The sequence below is a fragment of the Hermetia illucens genome, chromosome 5 (genome assembly GCF_905115235.1).
Source record: "Hermetia illucens chromosome 5, iHerIll2.2.curated.20191125, whole genome shotgun sequence".
Lineage (NCBI taxonomy): Eukaryota > Metazoa > Arthropoda > Insecta > Diptera > Stratiomyidae > Hermetia > Hermetia illucens.
In genome coordinates, this window is record NC_051853.1 from 18,746,942 (window position 1) to 18,769,081 (window position 22,140).

General features: G+C 38.7%; 1 protein-coding gene across 1 annotated transcript in view; it reads left to right on the forward strand.

Annotated features, from left to right (window-relative positions):
- Positions 1-19,350, forward strand: part of LOC119658378 (muscle segmentation homeobox) — a 55,081-nt gene extending 35,731 nt beyond the window's left edge. The window contains exon 2 of the mRNA XM_038065744.1: positions 17,515-19,350. Within this exon, the coding sequence (XP_037921672.1) occupies positions 17,515-17,849 (335 nt within the window). The 3' untranslated portion in view covers positions 17,850-19,350. The remainder of the gene's footprint in view (positions 1-17,514) is intronic.
- The last annotated feature ends 2,790 nt before the right edge of the window (positions 19,351-22,140 follow it).

Here is a 22,140-nt window from a genome sequence, read left to right on the forward strand (position 1 = left end):
GGTTCTTCAACGTCAACTCTTCGATATAGCATAGTAGAAGTCGCAGTTCGTATATGGGTTTCGTTCTTCCCTTGTTTTTTTGGATGATGCTTCCGACTCGGCAGGAAACCTAGGTTGTTGTATTTTGTTTCGATTACTATTGTAAGGCATCGATTTAACTTTAAATTCTAATTCCAACAAGGATTCCGCTCTTTGAAGTTGCCGTCGTAAAGTGATGGATTTTATTTGATTAGAGTCTTTCTTCTGGTTTGTGGCATAATTTTGGCTTTCTTTTCGTTATTTTTGGAGGAACTTCCTTTCGTACCTCATCCAGTTTCATGAGGTCCCCTTTCTAGACTCCCTTTGATCATGCCAGGACAATATTCGGGATGATTTGTACAGTAGCGTACCAATTAGATCCACTGTTCTTGAACGATGTTGAACAATGCTGGGGTCAGCCCATTGCCTTGGTTTATATCGGAATCTGTGCCAAAATATCTTGTTATCTGTTTGTGTAGCTTTACTGGAACGTTGGAATAACTTATTGACATTCTGGTGAGTCTAATCACTTTTCCCGAAACTTCAATTTGGACAATATTTTGTACAGTGCCGAGCGATCGATACTGTCGTATGCCAGTTTGTAGTCCAAGAAAATTTGATGGAGATCAACATTGTATTCCCATCACTTCTCCGGTATCTGCTCGTTATGTGCTGGTTTCTACCCCTTCAGGTTACCATAAATTTGCCTCAATCGCTATGCATGTGGCTTTCAATATTTTGGAGTAAATTTCATGGCAACAAGTTCAACAACATTCGCGTATATCTTGGGTGTCAAACTTACAGATATCGAGTAGATGTTAAGATCATTTAATTTTCCACAAATTATAACAAAATGGTTTCCAAGATAATTTTAGATCAGTTACTTAACCCACATTTACAGATAAAATAATTAGCTATGACTTACAAACTAGTTCTTAGCCTTTAAAATAGGAAACTTAATGGAAAATTATCGAATTAAATTCAATAGCATTTTCATCAAATGTTTGCAGGTTAGTCCCATAATATCTTGAACGTGTTGTGTACGGAACAGATATTAGTTAAATTGAGAATTTTATTATCTTTGCTTCTCTGAACACTACACTTTAATTTTATATTTTGAAAAAAAGCCTCATTTTATTGACTGTCGAAACAAGACCAACATCATTAAAATTAATTTTATTAAATTTCTATGAACTGGTTTCAAGCCCATCAGATCTTTAATGATGTGTGCATATGTGATTTTGATTATGTAGATGTATCTATAATATAGTGAAAAGTTTCATGTGTTGGCGTTTTTATTGATTTTCAGTCAACCAAGTGAATTTATGTCATCGTCGTTGTCATAAACAAATCACACCAAATTGATATTATATATCGACAAGATACTTGCAGCTTCCAATAACTTTTTCGTTTTACTTTTGGTATTTTCGAAATGGAATGTTCGGTTCTTTCATGATTATTTTGTTTTGCTAATCGAGGTAGCTACAATGTCGTCTAAATACGTATGCAAAGCAGTATCAAGACAGTGATTTATTATCAATCATTTTGATTTTCATGAGGAACTGGCTATTTTCAGGTGAAAGATAAATTGCTGACTATTGAAATTCGATATTAGGAGCTAATTAGTTATATTTGAATTGTTTTTCTACTCCAGGAGGAATCGGCAATTTAGACTTGAAAGTTGTTTAAAGGAATTGATTAGAATCTTTATTTTTTGCACTAAATAAATCATTCTTGGTTCAATAAAAATTTAAGGGAGTGATCCCAGTCTTAAAGGCCAGGCACGTTTCTCTACGAATCTTAGCATAACTCAAGATAACAAGTGGGGACCATAAAATAAATGTTGTCAGCCATTGTACTATATGATAAGGTGTTGCTATTTCAATAAAATAAACCACGAAAAGTACAATTCAAGCAGAATATTTTAGGATAGTCCGCCGTGCCTAGTGAGTGAATGTGTATGCGTTCTTGAATGCGAATGCAATTAAGTCTGCTTGTTCTTAAAATTTAAATACAAATCACTGCTCAATCAACAAGTGCACCACTGCAAAAAAATGTAAAACGCTTGACAGTGTCGGAATGAGCCATCCCAGTAGGAAAGTATGAAACAAAGTAGATTTTTTTGAAATCTCGAATCTGCTCTTCTGGTGTCTTCATAATTTTAAATTTTTTTAGTCCTTAGCTCCGAAGGAACAACAATGTCCTTTCCTATATTTACTTCAAAAATGTCAAATACTGCCTTAATTTCAAATTTCAAAAAAGCGTATCTAAATCTTCAATAAATTTCCCAATAGAATCCGCACCAATTGCCAGACACAAAGAGACAAAAGCAGAAATTCTCCCAGAAGACTATCTGAAATCAATTACCAGATTATGTGGCGTCGATTAACCAAATATCTGCACACTAAATAAGCTGTCTCTGCCATTTGTCACTGAGAATCTTAAGATTTTTTTCGAACATGTATCTTTTCTTGCAACTGATTTTTTAATCTTTTTTTTTTATTTTTTTCTCATGTTGCAATCTTTGTCTTCTGCTTTTCCCCGCCGGGTTCCCTGTAATTAAATGCTAAATTCTGGCGGTTTCTGGTAAAAATGTGACCAATTTATAACATGAAATTGCAATCGGAGAGAGAAAGAGGAGCACAGCCCACATGAAGAGACTGAATTCGTACACCCATTCTTAAAAAGAAAAGAAAATACATTAGGGAAATATATGGGGTATTCACGCTATGCTAAATGAAATGGAGTTAAAAGGGGGCATTCAAATAAAAGCACAAAAAAAATTTATAAAATGCAATTCCCCGACACTGACTGAACATTTCGTTTGATGTCTCTCTAATAGTTCGTTTTCGGTAATTTTGGAGCCCTTTTTCGCAGACAAAAACAACATTTTTTTTAAAGCCAGGGAAATATGCAAATTGGTTTTAATTTTCATGTCGTTTTAGAGAATTTCGGGAAACTGAAGAATGTTAAAGTGTGGTCATAGATTTTGTTAATTTGTCGCAATTTGGCCAGTTGTGGGTATAGGAGGCTCGACGACAAAGTAATCTTTAGTTGGGCATCTGACGGTCCCACGATATTTGAAGAAACATTCTAATCATTTCGTGTAGTGAGTCAAGTGGGTTTTTTTCTGCTTTTTCAATTCCAGACAAAAGGAATTGCTATTTTTTGATGTTGGCAGGGGTATTGTTATCACCAAATGGGATTGGCGATATTGTGAGCCTGTCCTGTGTTTGGAGATGACAGAAAATCCTGGAAGCTTCAGTGCTCATCTGACCGTGAAGTTCTGACCGGTTCATCTGTCATTTGGGCAAAGCATAATCAGGTACTACTTCAAACGTTGTGCCCTCTATGTACACTCTACATTTGCGCACTGCCTCCACCGCTGCCTAACATTTCTGTCCAGTGACTGTGTAGTTTCGCTAAGGCTAAGTAAGCTTCTTCAACATATAGGCACTCCATCTCCCTCCTCTGTCTTCCACATCAGCACCGCTCCTATGCCATATTGATTTATGTCACAATAGATGATTAGAGGTTTGGAGAATTCGGGGTTGTACAAGACCAGAGCCGAAGAGAACTCGCCGTGCCGAGGTGGCTTCCTCAGACCAGCAAAACTGATGCTTCTTTCAAAGCTTGTCTGTCAGTGGTGCAGTCACTGAAACGTAAATTAGCACACATCGCTGATACCACCCAAACATTCCAAGAAACCACTCTAGCTATTTGCCAGTTTTCGGACAAACAAAATCGTTGATGGGACGTGCTCTCCTGGATTTTCAATATCAACCCAGACCGTCTCATACAGAGAGTCACTTCGCTTGAGAGCGGCAAGTACTGGTCGAAGGTCTCTGTGATGACCGGCAAGTCATCTAAATATACGAAAACTGGATAGCACAAGTGAGCAGGGATGACTTTCTCCATCAGTCATTGCATGGTTTGAGTTGCATTGTAGAGGACAAACGGCAAAGTTACGAACTGATAGAGTGGTCGCCCTGAAATTGTGTTAGCAGTCATATCCTTATGGCATTTACCAGAACGCATCCTTCCCTTGGTAGCACTGTTCGCCTTACGCGCATCAAAGCAAAGACGCACTTTCCCGTTTCCCGTTTCCGTTTCATCACAAGGGAGACCGGCGAAGACCATGCGCTTTACCATACCTCGATGACTCCCAAAGCCAACACCCGGTCAGTCTCTTCATAGAGGAGCTTCCCGATGACGGGGGAGACTGAAAAGTGTCACTGCTTGATCGGTTTATTATCCCCGATATCGATATGTGTATCGTTCGACTTGTACGTCCTAAGTTCTCCGACTCAAAAAACGGAGAACTGCCAGTGACATCATCGAGCCTTTCTCACTGGTGTGTTGTCAACTGGCGTTGTTTGACGCTTTTGAATAACACCTACATGAAGCCGAACTATCTCAAAAAATAAGCAGCAAGGTATACATTTTGGATTAAGGGGGGATAAGGAGGAACAACATCGATTTCGTCAACTGTCGGCTGTTCTGAGATCCAATTGTAAGAACGGTAGAGTAGTAGAGACGATGACTGCGCATTATTCGCCACCAATAATGACGTAAGCGAAGGATTAGACGCTTAGGCTTTTTCTTTGCCTCCTCTGCTACTCTGAAAATTCGTTTTCTGGCCTCTTGATATTGCTGCAGCTTTATGTGCAACGGCCTCCGGTGGTAGGGCGAAATCCGAGTAAGTCATATCTATGCTGTTGGACCGCTTCAACACGATAAATTTTGGAGTTACTGTATAAGATGTCGTAATATCCACGCAGTCACGTGTATCCGATGCAGGAACGCTCTGACGACCTGGATTCAGCTCTGGAACTCGATATATTGAAAACCCGGCCTTACGCGTATTTGAGAGCCCACAACCGCAACAGAAGATCTTAGGATCCTCCCAAAAGTCCTCGTTCAAATGTCCAATCAGCCGACTATTCCAGCAGACCAAATCAGAACCACAATCTTGATCATCAGATTGAGAATTTTCTGAAATTTTCTTCATATCCACTTCTTCTCTAAATTCAGCGGAGTAACTGTGTTGTGTAAGCACAAAACCAGCACCGAGGAAGGACACATGTGTCCGAAACACGTGTCCGTAGTTAAACCGCAAACTTTTCCTTTTAATAGGTTTAATTAAAACGAACTATAGAAAGCAAAGGAACTACTTTTGTAAAACGTATAGCTGTGCAATGGGTTAGAGAGCCTGCTTGAGAGATATTCCTTTAAAACTTCGATCTGCTGCACTAACTCACACAGCTCACGAACCGTACTAGCCCGAAAGTGCAGAAGTTGTGTCTAAAGTCAGGTCTCTTTCTAGTCTATAGTTCAAGGATATCCCAGTTATCTAGAGAGTCCTTAAATTTCCAGCGAACAGCCTCATGAAAAGAGGTCCACTTGATCCGTCTGACAGATAGGTGGTAGGATTGAGCGTGTTAAAGCCTCCACGAGAAAGATAAACTGGCTGATTGCAAAGATTTTGATGTGACACCAATAACCAGCCCCAGGATCCTTTGATTCTGTAGACTCGATGCGTTGACTTGACATTAAGCGGTTTTGCCTGGAATCCCAATATATTCCCGCGTTAAACTGGTGATTTAATTTTATTATTGGCTTTGGTTCACCGTCTGTCTGCAATAGACAACTGTTTCAAAACACTTGCTCCGATTATTACGGAATTTTAGGGAAATATGGCGAAAACAAATAAATACTGAATAAATAAAGATCGAGGGGGGGGGGGGGGGTGAAAGTACAGCTCGAAAAACTGATTCCCAAGCCGGCACTGTCGTAAATTACAATTATGTAGTGATGGTGGGTCGGGCAATCCCGGAGGGCACCCGACCGCGTAAAGCCTTTCATGTAATGTGGACGGCTGAGACTGTCAACCCGCGGAGGCAGAGTCATAATCTTAGCCATTTGGCACCAAGTGCAGTGTATAGATCAGTTAAAAAAGACTCCTCCGATCAGCTAAAAATGATGCGTGGGGTCTCGGTTATATATTCGAAAAATTGAGGCCGCACAGAAGCTTTATTTCTTTAATGCCCAATAGATGAGTGGAATTATGCGGACATTATTTTCTACGGATCCTGTTCCTGGAAGACGCTGGAGGAAACAATCTTCCTTATGAAAACTAGAATATATACGGGCATAGCTACGTATAAAAACTGGTGTTTCGCCATCGTCCTGACCTCCTGCTCGGCGCATTCAATGGTTACGTGAAAGGAGGCATTTTTGCTTGTCTTTGGAAGGTGGCAAGGCTCGCGGAACTGAGTGAAAATCCTCGAATATTTGCGAAAAGCTCATGAGAAGTATACTCTCCGAAGTGATATGTCCTAACTTGCAGTTATCCCCGAAGCTACAGATACAGTGGAGCGCTCTCCGGACTTGAGGGGCTTTGACAGGTTGAGATGTTTTGGCATTACGTTCGGGTTCATATACTATCGAACAAGATTGACCTTGGCCGGTAGAGGGGCCAGAGGACGGGGTTTTTTTTTGAACAGACAGTTTCCTTCCCCCTCTCCCCTCCGGTTGATGAAAGGAATTACCTGACTTTAAGGCTCTCTAATGCCGGAGAATGGTAAAGCTACTAAGAGCCAGGAAATGGCCCAGTTTTTGAATAACCCTTAATCTTGACCTAATTGAAAGGTCCATTATTTCATTAAAATGAAATGATCTCTTATCGGCACCGGAGTTTCCCAATATCTTCAAGTTTGCTTTCATGCAATTAGATTGTTCCATTATCAGACTCTTATGATGAATAGAAATAGCTAATAATTATCACTTTGTTAATTTCACCGCCACCCACCTTGATGTATCTTTAATTAAGAACCATTTAGAACATTCTAAAAATCATTAATTTAATGCATACCCAAATTAATATCACTTTTTAGGTGGACTTTACTTTCACTCAATTACCATCCAGAACTTTGATTCACTACGAACGCAATAAATATCTTTAATCGTCTTCCTCTTTTCACTCTTAAGTGCATTTTCAATGGAACAACATATTGGATGAAAAAGTAGTCATAAATTAGATGTGTTTCGACTTACCGAGTACAAGATTTATTACCAAATTCTCAAGATACCAAAGAATATCGATGCTTTAGGCTTAAATTGTTGATATGTTTTGCCTCCAGAAGATTGTCACATTTGACGCATTCTTCCAAATAAAGATTTGTTCGGTGCTGGTAGCTTCTACAAGATCAGGGCAATATTTTGGGGGTCTGTCTCGCAGCCGCGATGCATTGCTTGAGTGGCAGTTAATAGATGATGTGCCCTAACTAATGGTCTATTAGTCAGCATCAGTGAGACAGTGTAGAGAGCGTAGTTTTTTCGGCCCCGCGGAATAACTTTAATTTAAGTGTATTTCCTTTCACAGATGGGATGGGGTCTGTGGTAGAAGAGACATAGTTTTAACTCTAGGGACGTTTTTTACTTTTATTGAAAGAGAGCGAGGTTATGACAATCATACTCGGTGGAAGAATCCCAATGGCTCAAAAAATTATAGTCTAGGGAGGCTTACCGCATTTTGTTCAATCCACTAACCAAAAATTTCAGAATTAAAAATAAACATATCAGTCTTTGATAATACCCTCATTAAATTACAACGAATTTAGCAAACGTTCATCCAGCTGACACCATCTACAAATATTTACAATAAAAGATTCTTACTATTGTTCTCGTAGCCTTAATTCAAATCAAATAGCCGAAATACTCGTTAAGTGCTTTTAGTCACACTTGAATTATAAGTACATAATACACAGCACATACCGCACAAATGCCACATACATATGACGTCCTCCTCAAATTATTATTTAGGGGAATGATGATCATATAATTACCAAATCCGTCCTCTGAAATATGGTATGTGTGCAATGTACAGAGAGAGCGTGGAGTACAACAAACCTCACAAAATGATCTTCCGCCGGAATTATCAAATCAATTTCAATATAGACACGCGCATTATGTCAACTATCTGTCCACTTTACTTAAAATTATTATCAAAATAAATTGACAAATCAATTTTCTTCAATTTAAATAATTCTTTAATTTTATTCTGTTGGAACTTTAAGCACGCAGGTTCACTAGTAATAGTATCACTCAAGTTTTGAATGAACGGGGTTAATTTTATTTCATCTTTTATAATTGAGAAAATATTTTTTGTGGAATGTTAAGATAGGGTTTATTCGTGGGGTTTTTGATTTATTGTTATTATTCATGCATTAATCATTGATTTTAATTATTCTCATTACTCCCTGATTATTATAATCATTCATTATTAATAATCGGAATATGTCCATTGGACAATAAGAGAAGACGTATTGTAAATGATTCTGAGCTTCCGCCAATGATGCCCCAATAGGAAGGTAGCAACCAAAGCTTTTCGTCAAATCGAATGATGGGAAATCTTCACAGAACTGCTTCGACAAAATCGGAATAGTGCATTAGACTCCCCTGATGGTGTACTTGTCGAACAAGAGGCGAGGACTGACAGGAAAAACACATCCTGAGGATGACAGCAGTAGTTTTCTGCCGCAAACTGACATCCATCATTGAAGTAAGGGATCAGGACTATCTTGTGAACAAACAATAGGTAGAGGAAGTGGTCGTGCAGGACTAACCAATGTGACCAATTTCAAGGTAGGAGTACCGTACCCGCGAAAACAGTGAACCCGTTTCTCGATGACAAGAAAATTAAGTTTGGGTAGACCATCTTCAAAGTACAGAGAAACGCAATTCAGTTACAACTGCTGGGCCTCTGAGCGCATCGCCGAGGCCTGCAAAGGGTAGGGCAAATAACTTTGTATTACAATTATGGCTAGTTTGGACACAGAGCCAGCACTTGCTTATCGCCAAAATGCTGTTTTCTATGCAAAGATGTGGCGTGCGATATGACTCACGTTCCTTATTCAGAGGGCAGTGTCATGTACACTCTGCAAAACAATATAAGTAGGTGTACATAGACGAGGCAATGCAGTGAAAGATAAGGATTGATATGTTCTTCCTCAGCAAACAGTAGTGAGATAGCTGATCACAACTATGCCATCTCGGTGCATTTGATACTGTTGTCATCTGGGTTCGAAGTGTCGCATACTTACAGCTTGACCGATGATTTCGTCGGGTCCATTGTACGAGAACAACTTTTCTCAGGCTTTTGAGGCATGAATCTTAGGCCGCCAGGATGGGATTCGTTCTCCTGACTATCGGTAGCGCTCCCAGATTCTGGCACCCAATGCAATGACGGGGATACTGAAGGATTACACGGCTAGTCGTCGACAGTGAATTTGGCTGCTCGCAATCCACTAGGGGTAACTAAGGGAAAATTGACATAAGTAGATATCTCGGTGCTATCTTGAAAGGTATAAATGAACTAAACGGCGATGCGATGCGACTAAAAGCTTTTTAGTAAAGTAATAAACATGAAGTTAAATTGTTGAGGATGCTGGAAATCCTGAGTCCGCATCTATTTGAAGACGGACAACGATGGTCGGTCGACGAAAAAGTCAGTTAACTTTTTTGATTAAAGTAAAATTTGAATTTTTCCAATTAAACTTTGCATATTTACACGAAAAATAAGGATTGCGAAAAAAGCCCAATGAACCTTGAGATGAAGTTTATCACAGCAGCCTACGACATTTCGTAAAAAAAAACCTGATTAAAAGTGTGTACTGATTGACAGCAGAAAATACCAATTCGAGAAGGAATTGGATCGGCCAGGGTGCGATAAACCAAGATTAAGTAGCCCTTAGATGCGCAGGATAAAAAGATGTGAAGAAGGAATTATATCGTGAAATCAATCGGCAAAACGCGCTTTGCTGTCACAAATTCGTGAAAGTTGGTCAACCGAAAAAATGGACCCCGTTGACCACATTGTTTGATAAAGGCAGCTAAATTGGAAGAAATCCTGCAAAAACACTTTTTCCTGCCTATCCTATAAAGATGACGTTATCGATAGGGAAAGATTACTTCCAATTGCTCAGCCTTCGTGGTAAAGGAATTGGAAGAAGCGGTCTTGCTCAGGAAGAACTAAAATGCCCGAAACTGGATGGTATCTCCAGCGAAGTGCTGGTATCTCGCGCACCTTCGAAAGGTGGTCTGTCAATATGAGATCCTGGATGTTTGTCATTTTATCCCCGGTGGTGGCCGTTTTCGGGATACCTGGAGGTGGCTCATCAAAAATCGACGTGCGACCACGTTGCAATTCGTTAAAGCAATTTTTTACGTACCCTGCACAGAATCCAAGCGCTATTTGATTTTGCTGTGCGATTTCCTTCCAAGAACATGAATCGGATCACCAATTGAAATTGCTCTTTTTCCATTTTTCTAAAATCCGCGGGCACACCTGCTTCTTTCTATACGTGGTCAAACTCGACTAAAATTCTGAGAGGCGTCTACGAGCATGTATTACACGATTGTGAATTTCCCTTTCGATAGTGGCGGTAAGACTAAGTGCTTATCGGACCACCCTTGCACATCTTTTCAGCTGATCCAAACAAATAAAATTTAGGTTGATCACTCCAAAGTAGTTGAATTCCTCCAAATTCTGCAGGCTCTGCATATCCTTTTGCAAGCTGGATATAACGCTCTAAAAGTTACAAATCCTAGATATTGCTGCTGCGACTTAGTTGTCCTTTTATTCGTTTCTGAGTTCACGTAGAATATGGGAAAGGATCAACTTTGCTTTGGTTCTACAAATTATTTTATCTTCAGCTGTACTCGGTTTCTTTGCCCGCCGCTTTATTTGTTTTATTCAGTGTTCATAATCAACGATTTTGCAGTGAACTGTTGATCTTGACCACAAACATTTCTTCGCAATATCGTGGTTGACATTTTCTCCTTGACGTACTAATGAGTTATGATTTTCCTCATTCTGGAGAATAGATTTCCCTCACCATCCATCCACACAATTTTTCAAATTGAACAGAAGAATACCATTAATCTGAAGAGCTTGAACGCTAACGCTAACTACGTGATCAACCAAAACCACCTTCAATTCGCAGCTGACAGTAACTGAAGTGACAGTTTTTCTCTTCAAACTACGTGTCCCATTCGTGTTAACAATGTAATTATTGCTATTTATGGGACTGTCAATTATGCGACCACTATTTCGAGGTTGTCAAGCATACGGCAGCAGGTGTTGCACCCTTCCACTGGAATACTGGGAAGGGGTGTGGTGCTGACACGCAAAGACCGAGGAGATCTTAGTTCTTCGTCAACGTATCGCTCTTTCAGTGCTTGTCACCAAAGCAGGATACGTTTAAACTGGGATACGTTTGGGCAAGTGATCCGAACGCTTAGTCGAACTGAAGTCCACAATTGTCTCCACAAAACTCAGGCAGGACAAAGAAGACTGAGAGCCAAATTGGGAGGGGATCTATTCTTGGTTCGGGTCTCTGAGAAGTCGTACATGATTGTCTACTACGAGCCTAGATGCCACGCGAATTCCACCTGGTCGGGTACGTGGATGTTACCGCGACCCTAATTGTTGCACATTCTGTTGAACAGATCCGGGGTACGCTAAGAGTAATCATGCGACCGTAACGGTACACTACAGTACACTGTAGGAGGCATCCTGATTTACCTCAGGTACTTATTCATAGCTGAGTCACCAATGAAATTTGAACTGCGACCTATCGCTACGTCAGCCCTGCGCCCTAGCCACTTGAGCGATTCGGACACAGAGATATCTAAATACCTCAGAGAAATTGAGAAGAATAAGGAAGCTGTTACTTACACTCTTAGCATCTGGTAGTCGTCTTACGGAAGCGGAACTAGAGGGAGATGAACCTCATAACTCAATAAAGACTTGGAACCGTGGTTTAAACGGATATATCTAGAGAAATTGAGAAGGATAAGGAAGCGGTTACTCTTGAGGATAGTACTTACACTGTTAGCGTCTGGTAGCTGTCTTATGGAAGCGGAACTAGAAGGAGATGTACCTCACAACTTAACAAAGACTTGGAACCCTGGCTTAACCGGAGACAGAATTTAAGCTACCTTTGCACAAAACGGGGTATCATCTCACCATCTAACTTGACTACTATTTCATAGAAAAGATACATCAAATTATGTATCCAATCCAAGTTTTAAACAAAACAATCATATTTTAAAAGTTCGATAAACTGAAATTTTATTAATACTTTTTGCCCGTCAACTGAACTATCTTTATCGAAATGCAATTTGTCTGTTTCTCTGATAAAATTCGCATAAAATTTCAGATAAGCCCCCAAAAAATTACCTTTTAAATGTGTCCGATGGTTGTGGAATGGAATACATGAATTAGTTTCAGATTATATTTGATGATTTAGCCACATGTAAGATACATTCTAAACTTGATATATTGTGCAACCGTTTAGTGAAGTATAAAGATAAAAGAAATTAATTAATTTAACGCAATGCTAATTTTTGATTTTATGGGAATTGAGTCGCCAATTTAGGTGAGTGATTTTGTGAAAACTACATTTTAGTGTTTTTTTTTTTAATTTGCATATTGTTGTGAAAACATCATTTGTAGACCGTTACATTTGATAACGGAGATTTATTTAGTTTATTTTATGGTTGTATCTAATTCAGTGGACTATGTAAGATTTATAGCGTTGTCAAACTGTTCGTATGTCTGACTTAGCAAAAGGACTATCCGAAAGATATCCATCAGATTTAAAAATTTATTAGATGAAAACAAATATAGGAAACAAAGATATAACACTAGAAAGAGAGTATGACTAAAATTGGTCCTTTTTCTTTGTCATTCGGTCGTCGCAGCGATACAATCTTTTTAAACTTTAGTCGAAATAAATTTTCATCGAAATCGGTTCATTGTCTGTCTGCTTGTTTCCGAATAATGAAGTTGAAGGCTGAGAAGAGGTGAAGGAGGTGCCTGAAGTGCAAGTGTTGAAAAGAAAGGCGAAGTCAATAACGGATAAACCAAGGTTATGAGCAAAAGGGCGAAAAAGAAAATGATTAGAATTCGCTCAGCGGCGATTGTTCTGTTTATTTTGGGCAATCTGTCATCGATCCGAAAATATCGGAAATAAGATTTCACTTTCGAGCTGAAAAGACCCAGCATGGGTAACGCGTTCCGTCCCAGCAGAGTGTTTTGCCCTGACCTTTGTTTGTATTGTATTTGATGCTTTAGATCTAGCAAGGGAGCGTCCCTCTGTCTAAAGAATGTTCGTGTATTCTAAACGTTCGTTTTCCTCAATTTTTATTCTTGAATACTTTATGACGTAGAGCAGGGGGAGTCTGTCCTGCGCGCATGATAATTAGTTTACCATTAAGAATGCTCTTTTTTAAAGTTCAATTAAAACGCAACGTTAAAATATTTTTTATTATATTTTTTTTAATTTTCAACAGAATTTAATGCCCTTAATTGTGGACCTCAACAATTTTCACATAGCCGCCTTGCCAGTGTCGGCAGGACCGAGTATGAGAAACTCAATTTTTCATCACTTTTGAGCAAATATTCGACTCTATTTCGTCAATTGACTGTTCAATGTGTCGTGAAGCTCGTCATGGCTGGTTTGTTAGAGTAGACCATAAATTTAATATATCCACAAAGAATGGAGTCTGGCGGTGTCAAATCCAGCGAACGTGGCGGCTCCGTCAGGCCGTTTTTTGGAATAATCCTATTGGCGAACTTGCGCTCACTAGAACAGCGGTACGCGATCAAATTTTGCGTGCTGCATGGGAAGAATGCAACAGAAACTTATCAAATACTTCAAGATGCCTTTAAGGAGGAATGCATTTAGATATCCCAATGGGGAAAGTGGCACATGGTCTTCAAGGATGGGCGGGAGGAGGTCACTAACGAGCCTCGTTCTGCTGATTCTCTTCTTCGACGCCAGAGGAATTGTCCATTTTGAGTTTGTACCGCAAGGACAAACTATCAACGCAGCCTTTTACCTGGAGGTGCTAAAGAGACTGAAAGGACGGGTCGCATGCGTCAAATCAGGCATCAAAGACGTTTTCAAGTTCCACCATTGTGAACAAGACCTCCATGGTGCCCCAGCCTCCTTATAGCCTCGAAAAAATAACTGAAGAGAAAGCACTGAGAATGATGAGGACATTCAAGTTAAAATTACAAGGTTCCTGAGAGGCATTCCAGTCGAGTAGTTTCAGGGTGTTTTCCAAGCGTTTTAAAGTATTTTAATCATCTGTACCAGTTGGGTGAATAAACTTATTTTCCCCGGTATATCCGCATTACTTTTATAATTTTGTTTATTGACGAAACCACTCTGCCGAAAGTGAACCTCGTCGGTATAGATGGTAGTAGGTGTGGGTGATCTTGAAGGGATATAGGCCAAGATCCTTGCATAAAATGGGTCACATTGTCATTTGTTTGAGCCCCAACTCTTGAGATGGACGTGGAATGGACTCATCCTCGGTACGACTGATTGAAACAGCCGTGATATTTTCTTCGAATCGCTTTTTGCATTCTGTTTGATGGCTTCACATTCAAAAGAGTTAATTTAGAGTCAAACTTTTCCACCATATCAACAATAGTCTTCTCATCTGGACGATTATGGCGACCGTAAATTCCGCGCAATTCACGCTATTTTTATAACAAATTTTGATAATTTGGGGATGTTCTTCTGGCGTGTAGTTGGACATCGTTAAATGGCAGACCTTGGCTGTCAAAACGCGCTTTGGCACTGGAGAGGAGCTTCACGCATTTGTTTATAATGACGTTTTAAAAAAGTGGCGTCCCTATTGGTAAATCCGGTCCAACCCAATTTGGGATATCATTTTGGTCCGTACGTTTAGAGGAAAGAGTTGGTAGATTAAGAAAAGAGGAGTGTTGGTGTGTAAGGGCCATAAAGACTAGAAGAATTTTGCGTAACTCAGCGATTTTTTCCTGTCAAAAAAAAGGTCAAAAGATTTGTACCAATTTTTTTGTACAAAAACAAATTAAGTATTTCAAAATGACAGAGGCATGTGGTGCTCTGAATAAAAAGTATTTGTGAGCGATATACGCTCTTCCAAGAAGGCACAAAAGATGCTATTGATAAAGCCTGCTCTGGACGACGTAAGCAACTGATGAAAACGTTGAAAAATTGAAAAAACTAAATAGTATTGGAGGATCGTTGAATTAACATTAGAAAAGTTGCTGATAATATTGGGGTCTCGTTTGGTTCGTTTTAAGCAATTTTGGCGGTTGTTTTTGGCAGGGGGGCAGGAGATGCGTGTCAGTGAAGTATGCTACAAAACTTAATTTTAACCAGAAGAACCTTCGCGCAAGTATCGCCCAGGAGTTTCTGAGTGAAGTCAGTGACGATTTTGATCTATAGAAAAGGGTCGTAATTGTGCATTTGGTCTTCCTCATTCCAAAACTGAAGAGGCAAATGAAAGGACGGGGACTTACAACGGTTGAGGAGATAAAGACTGCATCACCAGAAATTCTCAATGCTATACCAATAAGTGTTTCCATTATTGAAAAAAGCGTTGACACCAGTATGTTATTTCCGAGGGGCCATGCTATAAAAAATTAAATAAAAGCTTTTTGACAAAACTCAAAAGTCAGCTTATTTTTGGATCACACCTCGTACCGACGAAGCCAAATGTATATCATACAAGTCATTCAAATAGCGTATTTCTGACAACATCAAGATTTAAACTGTGCAAATCGAGGGAAAATCGATTTCTTGAATCTCTGAAGACAGAACAAAATGTCGTTAAATCAGACTTGCTTCTATCCACAAAACTGTTTGTACCTGAAGTATTGAGCTTCCAGTTTCCACTTTGTTTTCGTAACAATTTTAAATTTAAGTGAAACTGATCGTCAGTTTTTTTTTATAATCCTAATGTTACGTACGCCAGCAGAAGCGGGACAGCACAAAGATGAACACAAACATCCATGACCAAGCGGGGCCCGAATCTGGGAGAACGAGGTCCAGAGGTTGGTGCTCGTCGAAGTGAGGCATCGCCATTTTTCATGTTTTACCACCAAAAAAAAAGGATATCCAAGGCTTTTTGATTGTAAACGCATTTTTATTTTCACTTTGATTCCAGTAGTTTGCTCCTCACTTCTTAAATGCATAATGCATACCTCAATCTCCAAGAATCAATACAATTTCCCAACCTCGAGATCTCCGCCGTCAATTCTACCTGCTTCCAGGTGGCAGGGTAAAAAATTAACTGAAAGCAAAAGCCAAAACGAAGCTATAGAATTAAATTATCTAAATTGATAGCTCCCCGTGGGTTTACTCAAACGCACATTCGATACAAAGGGGCTTCTGTGGACGCTAATTAGGTGTTAAGTTATGGGTCCTATCTAATTGCTAGATCTAACTATTTGAGTCTTCTTTATGGGTTATTTGGTAATGTATCCGACATACACGCTAACTATAAATATATTTATCCAATTCGAATTAATTAACTGACGGACTTCCATCCACTGGGTAAGTTAGGGTCTGTGACATAACTATTGTTCTACCATCACCATTATCATCATCGAAGATAATAGTCGATATAAATTTCATTAGGGATCTCTGTAAAAGGAGGTTTTATCTGATTCTGAGAAAATCGAACACGGAAACGATAAATGACAATTTTGGATGTCTTATCGAGAAAAGATAATCTTCAGAAACGAGAAAAAAAAAGGGTTCAAAGAAAATCAGGAGTTGTAGCTTGTTTTCAAGGTAACATCTGCTTTGAGAATTGAGGACAATTTATCTGATGCATCTATGTGGAATGAAGGGGTGATGACAATTTTAAGGAATAAAAATAAATTGTTGAAGACATGTGACCACTAGATCAATTATTAATTTGGCCTATTCAATAATAAAACCTTACAATGCAGTGACAAAAGTAGCAATTTTCACTTGAAATATGGGTCCTCTGCATGCCAGCCCCGTTCTTCGAATTTCTGAAAATTAATAAAATATAATTTGTCAAAGTTTTTACTGTTTACATCGTTTTCATTCTCCATTAACAGAAACAATGATGTGTGAAAAGGGAGCACGATTTAAACAATTAATTTGCGCTTCATTTCAATAAATTCAGTGGGGCAAGAAGAGCTGAAAAACGTCCTCCTTTCTTTTCACATATGGTAAAATGGTTCGCTACTAAATTCCCACTGAGGAATAAATACAGAATGAGATAGGACCATCAGATATGACAAAGTGTACATTTGTCATCTGGGTTTCATTCAAAATTAAATGAAGCTGTTAATTAACGTTTTTCATGCTTCCTTTGCATTCTAAGTATTATGGCGAATACACTAATTGTCTTGAAAATTATATGGGGTAGGGATGTGGATGAATTTATTTTTGGACCATAATTTTCGAGAATTTTGATGCCTTGAAAAGTGAGACTGCCTTAAGCCCAAATTTTCGTTAGTTATTGTAATTCAACTCAAGGCCGTAGTCTAGGTTCTTTAAGATGGTCCCAAATATCTTGCCGAATCTTAAGTAGAAAATATCGAAATCTCACTATTATACAACACAATTTGCATCTATTCCTAATACCACGTATCTTTTCTTTTCTTTCCAGACAATGCAGAAGGGCCTCGTATAAAATGTAATTTACGTAAGCACAAGCCAAATCGGAAGCCACGTACTCCATTTACAACGCAACAATTGCTTTCTTTAGAAAAGAAATTCCGCGAAAAGCAATATCTAAGCATAGCAGAACGAGCTGAATTCTCATCGTCGTTAAGATTAACTGAAACACAGGTGAAGATATGGTTTCAAAATCGACGAGCTAAAGCGAAACGACTGCAAGAAGCTGAATTAGAAAAAATTAAGATGGCTGCATTGGGACGAGGTGCGCCTGGTGCTCAGCTTTATATGGGCTATTTTCATCCCAGTTTAATGCATTTAGGATAGAAGCCAGTGTCTATATCAGTAATAATAACTTAAGATAATAAGATATATTAAAAAAAAGATTTATATGTATTTGTGAATAATTTCTTTTAAATAAATAATGTGTAAATACATGATTGAACAAATAAAAAAAACACAGACAAGCCTACAAACGATTTTGCTACGAGAAGTGAATAAATGTTCTTGCGAGATGTTCCTTTAGTTAAAATTTTGAAACCTCCCTTCAGACTTTCCTCAGTGATCTGTTTTTCTACTCTGAAAAATTAACTCCATTTAGTACTAATTCGGTATTCCTTCTTGAATTTATAATGAGAACTAAAAAACCGAACATTGTACAACATAATTCATGCAATCTTTTCTATGGGGAGATAAAATACTTTAGATGAGCCTTGTTCAAACTCAGATACTTTTTTATTTCTGCAATAATATTACGTTTTTGTAAGCGACCCCCTAATCTAATAAAATTCCAGAGAAATACTCTTAATACCAAGATTCAAATTTATATTTGCCAACCTTACATACATATGTCGAATTGAGAAGCTCATTCGCAAAAGGTGCTAAATCTACTTTATGAAATTTACAGATTTTTATGTTTTGAAGAAACTTTTTACCTCTCGAATTTAATATTATTTCATAAACACTATTTTATGTGTAATAATATTAAAAAATATCAAGCTGAACTGTCATTATCATTCCAAATCTTATTACTATATCTCAAGTCAATTAACTGCAAAATAAAAATCACATTTTCCCAGATATTTTCTCAGATAGATATAGTACGTTTCGAAACTGAGCTTCTCAATTGTAAATTAAATAATTTAAATTACAATTTTCATCTTGGCAAGAACAAACTTTATCTCAAACGTGCTATTTCGCAATCTAAGTATGCATTGAAAACGACAAAAAAAAACAGATAATTTACTAGATATACACGCAAAGGAATGAATATCTCGACTGTTAAGTATTAGGGTCATGCCTAAAGAACAAGTATAAATTTAGGTAATTTAATTGAAAAAAACATACCGAATAAGATTCTTTTTGTATAATCGTTATTTATTTATATATCCTGCCAGAAATGAAAAAAAAGATATCTTCTTACTTCCCTCTTTTTGTTTTTGTAAATAGTTTCCCATTAAGATATATTTAAAATCTTCAGTGTTGTAAATATTAGCATAAGATAATTTAAAATAAAATAGTTATTAGTCAAATATGCCTATTTTGACTAAATACCCCCCGGCGAAATTGTCATTTGAATTATTATTAAATTGACATTTTCGCGATAAATTTGAAAAAGAAAAAAGTAAGTTAAATTGGTAGCGAAAACATTTGTAAATAATTTAAATCTAATTATGTGCGAGATATTAACGTAAATATTGAATATAAGACTAAAAAAACTGTAATAGTGTTATGAATGTAATTATGATGAAAATTCTTATTATAAATGTAATATTAGAATTACGGAAAATTGCAAGAAATAATTGAATGAATGGAAAAAAATGTCAAAGTTGATATTGTATTATGGAAAATGAATAATAATCATTTTTTGTTGAAATGAATTTTGAACCTGTTTTTCTGAATATTTGTTTGATCAGGTTTCTACAAAGGATCTGGTTTCGTAGAAATACGACCCATGTAACGCCGATGTTAATTTTGACGCCCAGTTATTTCTCTAGTCAAACATACAAACGATTTTCTGTTGCTAAATGGAAATATGGTAGCCACAGTATCTATTAAATGGAGCATAGTACATCCCCCGTGACCATGCACAATCATTTTTCATTCGACGAAATGCGCTTTAACTCTATCCAGAAATTCGCAAAAAATCTGCCCTCCTCCTGTACAATTCTATGCCATGTGATTCAAGGATGCCCCACTTGTTATTCTGCCAAAGTGGGTGTGACCTAATCACTGCTTCTTCCTTGGTGTTTATTTTTAGTTCGACCCTTTACACATCCAGAATTAGTAAGTGGAAATCCATGACTCGGTAGGACAACAGCGAGACATCACCAGCGTAGTCGAGATGTCTTAGGAAAGATGCCGACCATTGAACTCTTCCACATCCTCCAGTAAAGGCAGCATGAAGAACTTAATCGATAGCAAGAAGGAATAGTATCGGCAGTAAAATGTAATTCTGCCGAACTTCACTTTAAACTTCAAATTCCTCCAAAATTTTAATATCATATTTCGCTCTGATAATAGCTAACACATTAGTTCATCTGCAATGCCCTTTCTTGTGTAGAACTTTCTAGACACACTCCCCACTAACGCTGTCGAAAGCCATCTCGATATCGATGAACAGCAGGTGAAGCAGAAATTTCATTTCCGTACAGTACTCCAAACTGATCCACAAGATGTTGTGGTCAATGCAGGAGGATGTTGAGCGAAAACCAGTCTGCTCTCTGTCGATTAATCTGATACGTTGACTTCAAAAAACGTGATGCATTCACTTCAACGGAAGAGGAGAACATGTCTGATAACGGCCCAGTGCTCATCAGCAGCCTCCGTGGAGCATTCCAAGATGGCTGTCGTCCGGTCAGCAAGATGGTCACCACTGTCAAACGAAAGCTGGGTCCGTAAGCCAACCGTGTTGTATTTCTAGGTTGAATCTTAAATGGCCTAATGTTGGGCTCTGTGCTCAAACAATGCGCTACCAAGCACGAGGTATTGGAAGTTGCAGAAAGTCGGAAAAGTCTGACTACTACCGTTACGGTCCCCAAGACCGTATTCCCACAGCACATGTTCGAGCAAGGTTAACACCTTGCCAGAGCCCTAATTGTCATTCCGGTCTCCCATCTCGATCCTAATATCATTTTTAGGAAACATCTCCTAAAATGCATCCGCTTTGCAGCGGAGCGTAACATTGCATCATTGAAATTTTCTAATCCTAGATTGGAATCTCACAGCTAGTAGTCTGCTTGATACACACACATTTTGATCACATACAAAATGAGGATATCCGCAATCGATATGGGGCTGCGCTGATCATGGGAAAACTGCGAGAGAGACGTCTTCGATGGTATGGTCACGTAATTCACGCTAACGAAAATTCGCTTGCCAAGATTGGTCCGAACATCAAAGTCAGTGGTAAATGAACAAAAGGCAGCCCAAACAACGGTGGTTTGATATGTTGGATGGGGATTTAAAAGCCTCGCGATTGCATTCAGATCAGGCATTTGATAAAATAAAATGGTGAAACCGACCACGACGAACTGACCCCGCTTATGAACGGGATAAAGGCTGAAGAAAAAGAAGAAGAAGTGGCAATCCACCCGGATTTTGGAGGCCTCACCAGATTTATGTAGAGAAATCTGTGGAAGACAGGCTCTCCACTTCAGTGGAATAGGTGGTATCTACGACGCAATCAGCCATAAAGGATAGTATAGCAACTCTCTTAATAAAATGAGCTGCAAACCTAACCACGGCCGATCTGTCGGCGACGCTGTTGCCCAACTCTTCCAAAAAACGGGAGAGAAAGACTCATCAGAAGGAAACTTCCACCGCAAAGGGGAAGGGATTACAGGCTTGTTTCTTAGAATCTTCTTCTTCGCCTCTACCAAGAAAAGCGGAAAAAAGTTAAGTTGGTGATGTGGACGCATTCTGGTCTGATTCCGGTATATGAAAACAGATCCATCGAGCCCGGACATAGTGAAACTAGGAGGGCTCCCAGCCGACGACCACGGACCGCACTGTGAAAGAAGGTAAAGTTTCTTGAAAATGAGGACATGGATGTTGCTACACCACGTCCTGTGGTGATATCAGCGAAATCAGACACAAGAAAGCGGAAATCTACACTGAATGCAGCAAACTTTTCAGTTAGACCCAGTTTTCATATTAGACTACACTTATGCCTGCAAACCTAAGGGTTAGGCAAGTAAATTTGCAGCATGTCAAAGCCTCCCCCTATCTACTGGCAGCAAGGCGAAATTGCGGGACTGTCCTGATTTATTTCTGATACAAGAGCCATGGGTACGTTTTAGCAAAATCCATGATATTGGGTCAGTCAAAGGGATTAGAATCATCTTCCATGAGAGATCCTCTAGACCGAGGGCCTGCGTTCTGATGTCAAAATTATCAGAAGCAACCATTCTGAGACAATTCTGTTCCCAGGCCCTTGTTATGGCCAATTTGCAATACCAGCTTAAAGGTAAAAGGAGAAACGTCATAGTTGCCTCTGCTATCTGTAGTGTATGCTGAATCAAGTGGCCTTAAATTGGTAATAGGATGTCACGCGAACGCTCAGCATATTTGTTGGGGTAGTAGCTATTGCAATCCTAGAGGAGAGAAGCTGTTTTAT